The sequence below is a fragment of the Exophiala oligosperma genome, assembly GCF_000835515.1.
Source record: "Exophiala oligosperma strain CBS 72588 unplaced genomic scaffold supercont1.1, whole genome shotgun sequence".
NCBI classification, from domain to species: Eukaryota; Fungi; Ascomycota; class Eurotiomycetes; order Chaetothyriales; family Herpotrichiellaceae; genus Exophiala; species Exophiala oligosperma.
In genome coordinates, this window is record NW_015622818.1 from 1226029 (window position 1) to 1237273 (window position 11245).

General features: G+C 51.6%; 4 protein-coding genes across 4 annotated transcripts; 1 reads left to right on the forward strand and 3 right to left on the reverse strand.

The window, feature by feature from the left end:
* Positions 1-887: 887 nt before the first annotated feature.
* Positions 888-2942, reverse strand: PV06_00418 (uncharacterized protein; the record flags this gene model as incomplete). Its single annotated transcript, XM_016400916.1, has 7 exons — positions 888-941; positions 1004-1153; positions 1211-1539; positions 1603-1936; positions 2008-2333; positions 2426-2630; positions 2700-2942. The coding sequence occupies 7 exons, from the start codon at positions 2940-2942 to the stop codon at positions 888-890; spliced, it is 1641 nt and encodes a 546-aa protein (XP_016267969.1).
* Positions 2943-3684: 742 nt separating this feature from the next.
* On the reverse strand, positions 3685-6799 carry PV06_00419 (uncharacterized protein; the record flags this gene model as incomplete). The annotated part of the gene is made up of 2 exons (XM_016400917.1): positions 3685-5824; positions 5882-6799. The coding sequence occupies 2 exons, from the start codon at positions 6797-6799 to the stop codon at positions 3950-3952; spliced, it is 2793 nt and encodes a 930-aa protein (XP_016267970.1). The 3' UTR covers positions 3685-3949.
* A 297-nt stretch (positions 6800-7096) lies between these two features.
* PV06_00420 (translation machinery-associated protein 22) lies at positions 7097-7847 on the reverse strand (the record flags this gene model as incomplete). The annotated part of the gene is made up of 4 exons (XM_016400918.1): positions 7097-7506; positions 7559-7646; positions 7702-7721; positions 7784-7847. 4 exons carry the CDS (start codon positions 7845-7847, stop codon positions 7097-7099), a joined length of 582 nt encoding a protein of 193 aa, XP_016267971.1.
* A 416-nt stretch (positions 7848-8263) lies between these two features.
* PV06_00421 (uncharacterized protein) lies at positions 8264-9484 on the forward strand. The gene is made up of 2 exons (XM_016400919.1): positions 8264-8650; positions 8742-9484. The coding sequence occupies exon 2, from the start codon at positions 9098-9100 to the stop codon at positions 9455-9457; it is 360 nt and encodes a 119-aa protein (XP_016267972.1). The 5' UTR covers positions 8264-8650; positions 8742-9097; the 3' UTR covers positions 9458-9484.
* Positions 9485-11245: the final 1761 nt, after the last annotated feature.

Genomic DNA, 11245 nt, shown 5'->3' on the forward strand with positions numbered 1-11245 from the left:
GTTCGCTTGGAAGTTAACCTGAACTGCGTTTTGACACGTGGCGTGCCGCAGTTCTGGTTTGACAACGAGTTCGATGGGAATGACCTTCGATGGTGGAAGTGTGCACACACACAGAGAGAAAAGGGCCGAGGTGCTTATTACAAGGTCAAGAGACTATCCGTCCTTGTTAAGCGACTTATCTCTTGTACATATGTTTGTGCAACAGTAGGTTCAAGAAAGCCGCTGCATGAAGATAACCGAAAGGACAAGTCAAACGTCACGGAATGACGGAGCTCTCACCGCACATTATTGCTATCTCGAACGATTGAAGTCGCCAATGGTCGCCACCCCGCGAACCATATTCAGGGTAGTTGGTTGTTGTGGTTGCATTGAGGAACGACAAGGGTAAGGATAAGCTCCCCCGGAGGAGGGACATTCGTCGGACAACAGGAGTGATAACTGTGCTTCGAATCAGGATGCAAGGACACACAGACTCCGGCGTGGTTATCGCCCAAGTGGCAGGTTTGGTTGCACGAGGTCTGTGTGGAGATGTGCGATGACGAGAGGCGAGATAGTATGTCGATCAATTCCCTGGAGACACGGAGTCACTCGTACTCAACCGTCGTGTCGTTGGTCAGAGAAATATGCCGAACGATCTTCCATTGCCGGTTTGGGAAGGTCGTTCATATCAACGGCGAATGATAGTGTGTGAGGAGAGAGGTCCGAGTGGTGCTCGATGCCCCTGGACAGGCGGTGACTTCCGCCGTGGAGAAACCGGGTACTGATTCGGTATATATCTAAGCGAGAGTACGAGACGTTCAAGAGTACTGATACTCTTAGAAGGGCATGAGAAGAGCTATCACGTTCAGCTCCCAAGATACAAGCTTGCTCTTGTGCATGCCTCCCCGTCACATGGATCGTTTACCATAGGGTTCAAAAGGCATCATGATCGCCACGATCACCTAAGGGGTAAAATTGTCAGTGCTACAAACCCCTTCACAGACGAGCACTTGACTTGACCTACCATTGCGATATACAGTGCAGCGCAGATGTAAATGGGAGCACTGGTCGCAGTATTTGCATATGTTGCGACGAATGCACTGATAAGGCCCATGACTCTGTTGCAGCCGACAGCAATCCCGTTTCCGGTCGCACGATGTGCGGACGGGAGACTCTGAAAAACAAGAGATCAGCCTCCGCATGCCTCGAGTACACGCACTTTTAATCTCACCTCGGGAGTGTACGCGTAAAGCGTACCATAATAGATGTTGACGGTAAAGTAAATGGCACAGGTAAATCCCAGGTTTTGGGCTGCTGTTCGTACCGCCGAATAGGCAAAGAAGAAGGCCATGGACAGCAACGCTCCGATGACCATGGTATATCTTCGACCCAAATATTCCCAGTTGCACATGAATCCTGCGGCGACAGGACCGAAGATTCCCACGACGTTCGTGATCATATAATCTCGCCAGACATAGTAAGGGCTACTTTCACCGGTGTCGGCGCCTCTACTCTTGAGGAAATCAGGCAAAAAGACATAGAACAGGGGATAAGCAAGACCTGTTACATCGCATTAACACATTGCACAATCGTCCATGCACAGAAAATGCCAAAACAGCTCACCGATCAGTGTCCAAGACAACCAGATCAAAAAGGTCGAAAACCCAAGCTTCTTCGTCGCAAACAAGCCTCGAAGATGTGCCATGAACTCCGAAAACCCATACCTCGTCTTGCCATAAGTCGACTTGATTGGACCGCATTCATCGAGCTCGTGAATGGTCAAGGAGCATGGCCTGTTGTACTTTGTCGCAATGGCCTTGAACGTGTCCACAACCTCTTGGTCCTGACCTTTCGCGAGCAAATATTTGGGTGTTTCCTTGAGTCGAATGACCGTCACTCGGAGGATACTGAGCACAAAAACCAAAGCCCCATTCGAGTACCAGACATATCGCCATCCCTGTTACTGATTGTTAGAACGTCACCCCTCCCCGGGTCATCCTTAGGAGGTCAAGCTCGGAGGCTACCCACCATATTGTTATCGTAAGTGCAAGTGGCTGCATCTTTACAATAGTACCGATCAATGGATAAGAAAGGCCAGGCAAAAGCCGCTGCAACCACTGGAGCAAGGCCCCACCAACATGCCATGAGAGTAAGCAACCACTGCTTGTCACCAGGCAAGAATTCCAAAAACACGGTCGTGTCCAGGATCAAATTACCTCCAGATCCGAACGCCGCGAGGCTGGTGAACAAGCCTAGGACGATCCAGTTCGGAGCTGCACCCGCGCAAATGGCGAAGACCGAACAAGTAAAGAGCGATACATTGAACGCGAACCGTCTTCCGATCACATCGGCACCTATATCGTTTCCCAGTCAGCTTCGCCATACACTCCCCCTTGCTCGATCGCAACTCGCACAACGGCGACTGGTCGGTAGTTGTAGTACGCACTCAGGCCCCAAAACAACGCTCCCACCAGCATGCCAGTGTACGCGGCGACGGTAAGTCCCTTTGAAAAACTCGGCTGGAACTCCAACGCCGCTTGCCCTGCCGTGACAGACTGTAGGAGTAGGATCAGAGAGTCAGCGGCATACCCGAAGCCGTTCAAGAAGAACAACTTGAGATGCATGTTTGTCCAGCCGATCTCATCGATGGCCTAGCAATCGAAACTCGTCAGTACATGATCTGTGCCTTCGATGCTGGTGTCCGAGTGCAAAATTCCTACATTGTTGACCAGCCTCATTTTCGCATCGAGAGCTGGATCGACGTCATTCATCGAAAAGATCTGACCCTCCTTCGTGTCATTGTCGAGGGTCTGAACGGACATACTGTTGCGCACGCGATGCGCCAGGCCATGGTGGTCGAGGTTCGGGTTGTCGTCGTGTTCATGTTTGGTCGTGGCCTCTCCATGAAATCGATCGCCGGCCTCTACATCGTCGGATATGATCTTCTTCGGGTCTTCAGACATGTTTTCTCTTCTTTTGCTCCTCGTCTTCCTGGGACACTGTTCAAGTTGTGTCAATAAACGTCAAAAGCCACAAGGAGAGACGGAGGAGGAATAAGGGTGCTCCAGCGTCGGCCGGGATCCATCAGCTATATCAGCGCTCCTGCCACAGGGTACACGCGCCACCGAGGCTGCCATTGGGAACATGGGTCGTTCGTGTGCTGCCCCATACAGAGCAGGTCCGACAAACAGGCTTCGATAACGCCAGTGGGGATAGTACGTAGTGTAGTCCGTTCACTTTGCCCACAAGACAACTAGGCCCAGGCTTATTCAGCCCATTGGAGGCTGTAGTACGGAAGACAGTAGATCGTCTGACTTTACATCTTTGCTGTGGTTTCTTGGTCCAAGAATCGATCTCGTTCGGATCTAGATTCCCAGTTGGCAGACATCCAAACCGTCAGATTTGAGCACGAGGGCAGCTTCCAGTGTATCGCTACTGTGCTTCTCATCCGATTTCATTGGCCTCTTAGCATCCAGTAGGAGACGATCGAATGGCAATTTGTCGCCATGGAGAAAAAGCGAGAGGCGGCGAGAAAGTGGAAATGATTGATGGGCTTGAGATTCTCTCGGCTGCAAAAGCACCAAATACAGGCTTCAGTCTGCGCACGTGCTGGGCATGGGCTTCCCCTTTCAGTGGACACCATCATAATAGACATTGTAAACCTGACAGGCCAAAGAACATGTGGCGTAACAGTGTTACCTCTTGAAATCTCAATCGGATTGAATTGTCCTATAACAAGCAGGGGGTATCTCACGGTGTATCCGTAGGTCGTGCTAATAAAGAAATTTGAAAAATCCAGTACTCATCATGACACCTTTCGCTGATTTGACCACAAACATGGTAGAGGCAGCCCCTTCTCCTCTTGACGACAACCTAGATGCCTGTACACCATCAGATTGGTCGGAATCTCTCATCTTCATACCAGTTGAACCCCTTTCTCGTGAGGGTGCAAGCTGTACGCGACTTTAACTCAAATCTCATAGAAATATTCTTCATCCAGTCCTTCTCTGCTAGGAATTTCAGGGCCGTCCATTCCATCCATGCCTTCAACAATCCCCTCCTCATCATTGAAGCGGACATTCAGTAGCCGAACTTTCAATCCATAGTCACTCATCATGTGGATCAATCTGTTGGTTTCGGCGGTGATGGGTTGTTGATCGAGCAGCATGAGCAGACCATCTAACCATTCAGAAGCCACAGCATGACTGTTCGGCTGGAACGTGAGCAGAACAGTCTCTTTGCTCACACTCCGGCCCGAGGAAGCTTTCGAAGAGGCTCGAGAATGTCCACCGCGTGACTTTGGCAAAAAGCCATGAATAGTGACCTTTGTCGTGGTGAACTTGTCGTGTGTCAACTCCTTCAAGGTCGAATCTGATGCGATCGAAGACCGGTCATTGGCTGTCACGTTGGACACGACCGAAGACACAATCGACAGATCGATCTTGTCTCGCAGACTTGAAATAGCAGGTGCCTCCTCCTCTTTCTCGTCAAAGGTCCCCCAGTGCAGGTACTTACGGTTTTCAGAGAGCCTGATAAAACGGTAGCCATGCGACGAGTTCTGGAGAAGACTGTCCGCAGTGACCGGACCTCCGGTCTCCTGATCAGAATAGTTACCACCATGAGGAAACCATGCTCCGACAAGCAAACATCGTATCCTTTGTTCTTTGACGAATTGTAGAGCCTCCGTCTGCAATTCTTCCTTCACACCACGAAGATGTTGGCCCCAAACGTCGTCGTAAGTCAACTCCAACAATTCCATCTGAAGTTCTCGGAGTTTCCTATACTCAAAAGCTGCCATCTCCTTTTCGATTTCTTCGATTCCTTTCGTGCGATCGGCTCCACCAACCACACTCTCGACCAATATCCGGACCAACTCGGTAATCTTGACAAAGTCGTCTGCTTCGGCTCCTGTGGCCTTCCACAACCGTAGAAATGCATGTAGACCGGCAACATGAAGCCTACTCCAGTGTAAAAGCAGAGGTTTGAAGACTTTGTCGACGTTTGTTCGGCTTTCTAAAGCCAGATAGCTCTTGGAGTCTTCCAGATCCATCTTGTCCACCTCAAAATGCTCGAACAGAATTGCTGTCAAGAGCAAGCTCGCCCGAGCTAACGGACATCGTTTTTCCTCAGGGCTTACCGCCTGCTCAAGCAGGATGTTCTGAAACTCATCCTGGTGTTTGCGCACATAGTCGGACAGGTCCATCATTCCAAGGAATCCTATGTCAGCAAAGTCTGGCTCAGGGTTCTCGCAAGAGAATCCTAGTCGCCGCCACTTGTGCGGGTTGTGCTTCGGCTTGGACTCTCCGTTTGATTCGTCATTCTCTGACGGCTTCTCGGGGTTGCTTGACAGGTGAATGGCCTTGATCGTTCGTCTGTGTTCCGGCTTCACCAGGTCAACTGGTACATCCCTCCATCTCCTAAGTAGGATTTTAGTAAGAGCCTGGAATTCCAGCAGCGGATGAGCCAAGTCCTGCAAGGCCGAACTCTGCATGAGCACATAGACAGCCTTGATGACCCCAAGATCTTGGATACGTTTTATAAACTTCGGCCACTCCGTCTCGTTGTCATTCGTTATAGCATCTCTCATTAGCGAGTTGATCAGCTGTAGCGCATTCGCGCACAGAGCATGATCCGCGGATGATAACCTTGTCACCAGCATTTCCAAGAACTGTGGATAAACCGCAATCGCGGGCTTGAGGGCCTGGAAGCCCCCCGTGCTGTTATTCGACGTGCTGGTTTGTGATGATCGGTCCGCATGGTACGGCCGCGACACGACCGAGACCAAGATCGCCATGGCGCCTCGCAGAATGTTCACCAACGGCTGACATACGACCAACTCCACGACCTGCTGCTGTCAGTTCTTCGTTTTCGCTCCCTCTTGTATGTATGGCGGGCGTCTTGCCTTTTCTACCACTTGATCGTTGACGGCCTCCCATCCCTGGTCGACTTCCAGTAGCCGAGCGAAGCTCGCCAAGCTGTACGCCAACGTGTTTCCATTGCTCTCGAGAATCAGACTGCGCAGTCGAGGAAGACCGCCCGAGACGACAAAGTGTTCGGCGAAGGACGGGTCGTTGATCAGCGACTGCAGCTTGAATGCCGCCATCTTTCGACTGGCATCTTCATGGCTAAAGAGGCCGGTCAGGAGATTCGACAGATTCGGGCTCTGCGCTTGGTTGGGAATGTCCATGGTGAATAGATCGGCCTGGACATGCGCTCGAGGTAGAAGGGGCGTGCTGATCAGGGCAGGGGCAGGGTGCAGCGGGTTTTCTTCCTCCGTCTCTTGGACTCTGTCATGTCGAGACGACTTTAGAGGCCTCTGTCCTGGATCGCATTGTGCCGAGGGTCGTTTTGAAGAGGAGTGAGGAGGTGGAGGGAGAGAGGTGTGTGTTGGAGCGTGGCTGTTCCAGGTCAAATTGTGTGCCAGGAACGGCCAGGGTCTGCTGCTAAGTCTCCCGCGAGCACTGTTTGGGGAGCCCTCGATGCTGTACCTGGGGGCGTCGGCGGGCGTCCCTGAGTGCCTAATGGTCAAACTCGTACGGTTACTCGTGCTGGTCCCATGCCTAAAGAGCCCAGTAATTCGGCTAATGCCGCTGTTGGCGTTTCGCGTGGAGAAATTGAAGGGTGTCGTCGACTTGGCCGATGCTCGCCGACGCTCCTTGCAGTATGACGTCAACAAGGAACTTCTGTCACTTTTGCTCGTGTGAGTGCTTGTCGACGTCGGGAGCAATGTCGTGTCTCGAGAGTCATCACTGCTAGATGAAGTGCTGTTGTACGATACCCAGTCGGCGTCTTCTTCCAAAACAGACTCACTTGAAGCCATCTCTTCTGACCTAACCAAGTGGACGGAAAATCAACGTGACTGAATGAAGCGACGCAGACGAAGTCGACGAGATATGATTAGGCAGTAATTCATGATATGTATCCTGCAAGATGAAATGCGAGGTGAAGTGAAGATAAACCAGAGACATGATCTCTGCTCGTCTGAAGTACTCCGTATGGGATCCAATTCTCTTATTGGCACTTTCATAAAAGTATTTCCAGCCTTCACTTCAAACAGGTGGTATATAATCACTTGGGCCGTTGACATCGGTATTGGTCATATCACACCCGAAAATGGTTAATTGCCTCCCTTCTTCTTCGTCTCGTCCTTCATGTCGATATTGTCCTCAGGTATCGCGGGGTATTTCTCGGTCAACCAGTCATAAAGATCATCACTAACATCCCCCTGTACTGTGATTTCTTCTCCGCCGCTGGCTGTCTTTGTTACACTACTCCCTGTTGCAAATTTCTTTCCCAACTCTTTGGCCACCTTTTTCAGGTCAAGGCCGTGGTCTTCGAGTCCCGATACCACCGTGACATATTTTCTCTTGTTCCGCTCAACCCGTTTGATCAGCACCACTGCTTCCGCCTTTCTCTCTGCCTCGCGCTGTTCGGCCGCTGCAGCCTTTGCTGTCTTTTTCGCCGCATCCTTCTCCGCTCGTTTCTGTGCTTCGACCGACAGGGCAGAAAGATTCGCGCTTAATGCCTCTTTTCGCTTGGTCAGTACCGTAGTCGTCTTTGGGGCCGTTGAGCCACGAACCTTCCGAGTACAACTTCTGGTGCATATCAGGGTGGTTCTTGTGCAGCCATTCCTCGCACTTTTTCACCGTGCCGCCAAATTCGCAATACTGCCCGTCCACAATATTAGCGTCTGTTCCCCAACTCGCGATGGAAATGCCATACCTCTGGTGGGAGACTGCACACTATCCGTACGCCATGTTAGCCACCAGTATCAGAGTCTCAGGCACGCACAGCAAATGCATACCTCCGCAATAGACAACGTGCCGCGCCGGAGGGCCAGAGGGATGCTCTGCGACCTCTGCCGACATTGTGGGCACAATAGCCTGAATTGATTATGTCTGATCAAGTAACACCCCTGGAAAGTGTCAAGCCGCGTGTAGGGTATGGTTTCATGTGGCTGTCGTCGGTCGTCCAGCGTACTCTCGACCTCCGCTCACAATTCGCCGTAGACTTGTGTTCAACTGCGCATGTGGCGAGGCCGGTGAAGTCGCCTGCCAAGCCCCTCTCTCTCCGGGAAAATGTCGGCTGGACGCAACCGACTTTGGTTTCGCTTCCGCTTCTGACTAACACGAAGTGACTTGCATATTTTCACGTGCAATGCGCAGAGAACACATTGGGCATCACGCACGACAAGGGAGGAATGGCACCAGGATGAGGGCTGCCGAGTCTAGAACAGAGAGGGAAGTCTCGCCAGTGTAGGGTGGGAACGCCGGAGGGTGGTCAACAAGGTCTCCTTTCCAGTAAGGACGGTTGAGACAGTGCCTCTCCCCCTCGGACAGCAAAACAACCTCGTGTCGCTCTGCGCTGTGTACAAGGCTTCTCTGTCATCATCTATCAAGGTTCCCCTCACTTGCGAGCATGGTGTGCGTATTGCATCTGCGAGTGGTCTTACTGCCCATATCCTCCGCCCCCTTCTGGGGAGAGGCTTAACCCCGTGTTATCCAACCTTGATTGCTCTGCTCATTGATGCTGTCTATCCTGCGTGAAGATGGGGAACATCCACGGGGAATTCCGGAGGACATGGCTGCAAATGCTTTTGGAAACTCGGTCTCAAAGTTGTGTCAAGGTCCACTGTGCTCGTCGAGTCTCGACCATGCACCTTCATCCACAGGTATGTACCTAAGTCTTTTCGTCTCCCTGACATCACGTTACAACGACGATGGTGGGCCGATATGGGCCAGTTTGATTAACCTGCTCACCAGCATGTGAAGATGTCGACCGACCCAGCTTCGTATCATCCCACAGCTGTCTCAGCTGTATGCTCGCTACCCTGGAGCCCAGCCATCTACGCGCCGACAGCCCAAAGAGCGGGGGTGACAGAACATCAATGTTTTGACTCCCTCGAATGCCCGAAGAGGTCCATCATTCGTCGCTTCCATTTGGCCATTGTCGGCACAGCTCAGGTTTCAGGGATACCACGACGCTCATATCGTCACTAGTACAAACTGACTTACCTAGCAAGCTCGTATTCTGATCTTTCAACAAACATATTGCGAGCCATCGCTTAACACTGGCCGTTGCATGGGGATCATACTTTCGACCCATCGCATCAGTTTCCATGACAGTTGAGCGGCGACATTGGCAAACTCTGGGGCGCAACGAGCTTGGAAGTCGACGTCTATACTCGAACCACCGCGATCGACCGTTGGCGACTGCCATTTCCTTGTGCGCACGCTCCTATGGTAAACTTCGTCCCGTGGTTGCCGGTGCTAGTCAGGGTTTGGTCTTTCGCATACAGCTTACGGACCAAGGCCAGATCGTCTACGATGAGTTGACGGGTGATGGAGATATCATGGCAGGGGAGTTAGTGGAGTGCATTGAGAGCGGATCGTCTGCTTCGCTGTCAATCAGAACCTGCCAAACTTCCTGTCACCGTGGTCTTTTGTTGAGAGTTGTTTGTGTGACAATCGTGCAGTGAGCAAGCTATGGTAGTCGATCAACGACCAACACTCGACTCTAGAATTACCTATCTGAGCAAAGAAATCATGATTGTATCGCCCGTGGCCACAGAGATGTGTGTTCCGGTATGCCTGTTCTTGCACACGATTGCAGCAGGAGCTAGATTTCATTGATCCAATCCAAGATAGACGTTACCTAAGTTTGCAATCTCAATAAAATGAATGTCCATCTTACGATGGACAGATCCCTTCAACACGCTTAAGAGGAGTTGTAATCCGGAGACTAAATCCGTCGGGAAAGCTAGTCTCTTACCTAGATATAAAGTTTGGTAAGCTGAGAAACGAGGACCCCGGGAACGACTGTTTTGGTGGTCTGAAAGAGAGTTGCTCATTGTGAGGTCCCAGGAAAGCATTCCAGACAGCATCAACACGGCTTGCTGCCAGCCGTGATTGTAGCCGTTGTTGACCTACGTCTTGCATGTTGTTGTTTACTCTCTGTCTTGAGCCAAGAAGCTAGGAGATGGCTCGATGCATGTACTCATGTACAACAATAACCGCTGCGTTATCGTGCACGTCAACGATAGCGATGTCCGCATTGGATCAGCACTCATACGTGCAGAGATAGCTGCCGCACCATGATATCCCCGTGTCATCAGGGCCGATCTCCCGCCCACGGGCAGGCTTTGGGTCTTATCAGCGGGGCACGTTTTGCTATTGATATGCATAGTAAATAGGTTCCAACATGTGCTTGACATTTTCGGGCCTCGTTATCCACACAATGCCAGGCTGGCAAGCATAGTGGACTTCCCTGCATCAGGTCAAGTTACAGTTGACGCCCGTGTTGGCCAGTCAGGCTCAACGGAGAAGGATTGCTGGTTCGACGCTGACGAACACTGCAGCCTTGAACCCGCCGCTGAGCCATCCTCTCACCAGGATAGCACGGATGATAACAGTGCAGCAGGGCCTCCAGTTCGAGCACGTTATCAAGGATCACGGCACGATGGCACTGCCGTGCAGGTGATTGCACGGGACAAAACTCTAAGACAGCATGTGCATGAGGTGGACAAGGGAGGCTCATCTATTGAAGCCACAGCTCCGCACAGCCATGGGCATTCTCTTGACTGCAAAAGTAGATTTCCATCCCTATGCGCCGTTGTGATGACGATGCACGGTCTGCAGTAGACTCTTCTTGAGAGCGTCGTGTCCACACCACCAACTGCGTCGTTGGACGGCGAACGATATCCAGTAATCTTATGCTTGTGTTCCGTGGCCTGAGATTAGAACACGGGCTCGCGAGCCAGGAGCTTTCCGACACAAGGAACTGTTCATTGGCAAGGAAAGTTTCGGGTGGCGAGGGCGACTGTGGCTCAGGTTGCGATGCAGAGTGGCATGCCATCCGGGTGGATAAGGAGGAAATTTTCGTGGATACGAGTATCTATCCTGCGACGGATGAAGGGCGAGGGTCATGCTCAAGCGCGATTGACTGATGGATCAGAGGATACTCGCGGCGGAGATCTTGACTTTCGGTGAACAACAGACCGATGCGACACACATGGTCATATCGAGGAAACTGAGCCATGGCCGTCCGGAGCCTTGGTAGTTAAACTTACCTCTACGGATACTCTTTGATCGAGTTGACAGCTTTCGAATGCAACATGAGAAGCATCTATTCGTAAACAATTACGGGGCAAAGGCTGTCGAATCCAAGGCTATTTGTGGCGTGCAGGGTTGGATAGTAAACGTGGGATGCATGGCGAAGGACGAGTTAGAAAGGCTGGTGATTACGAGCAGCAAGGGTGACTTGCATG

Coding starts and splice junctions, on each gene's coding strand:
- PV06_00421 (XM_016400919.1), top strand. CDS start 9,098: ATGACAGTTGAGCGGCGACATTGGCAAACTCTGGGGCGCAACGAGCTT.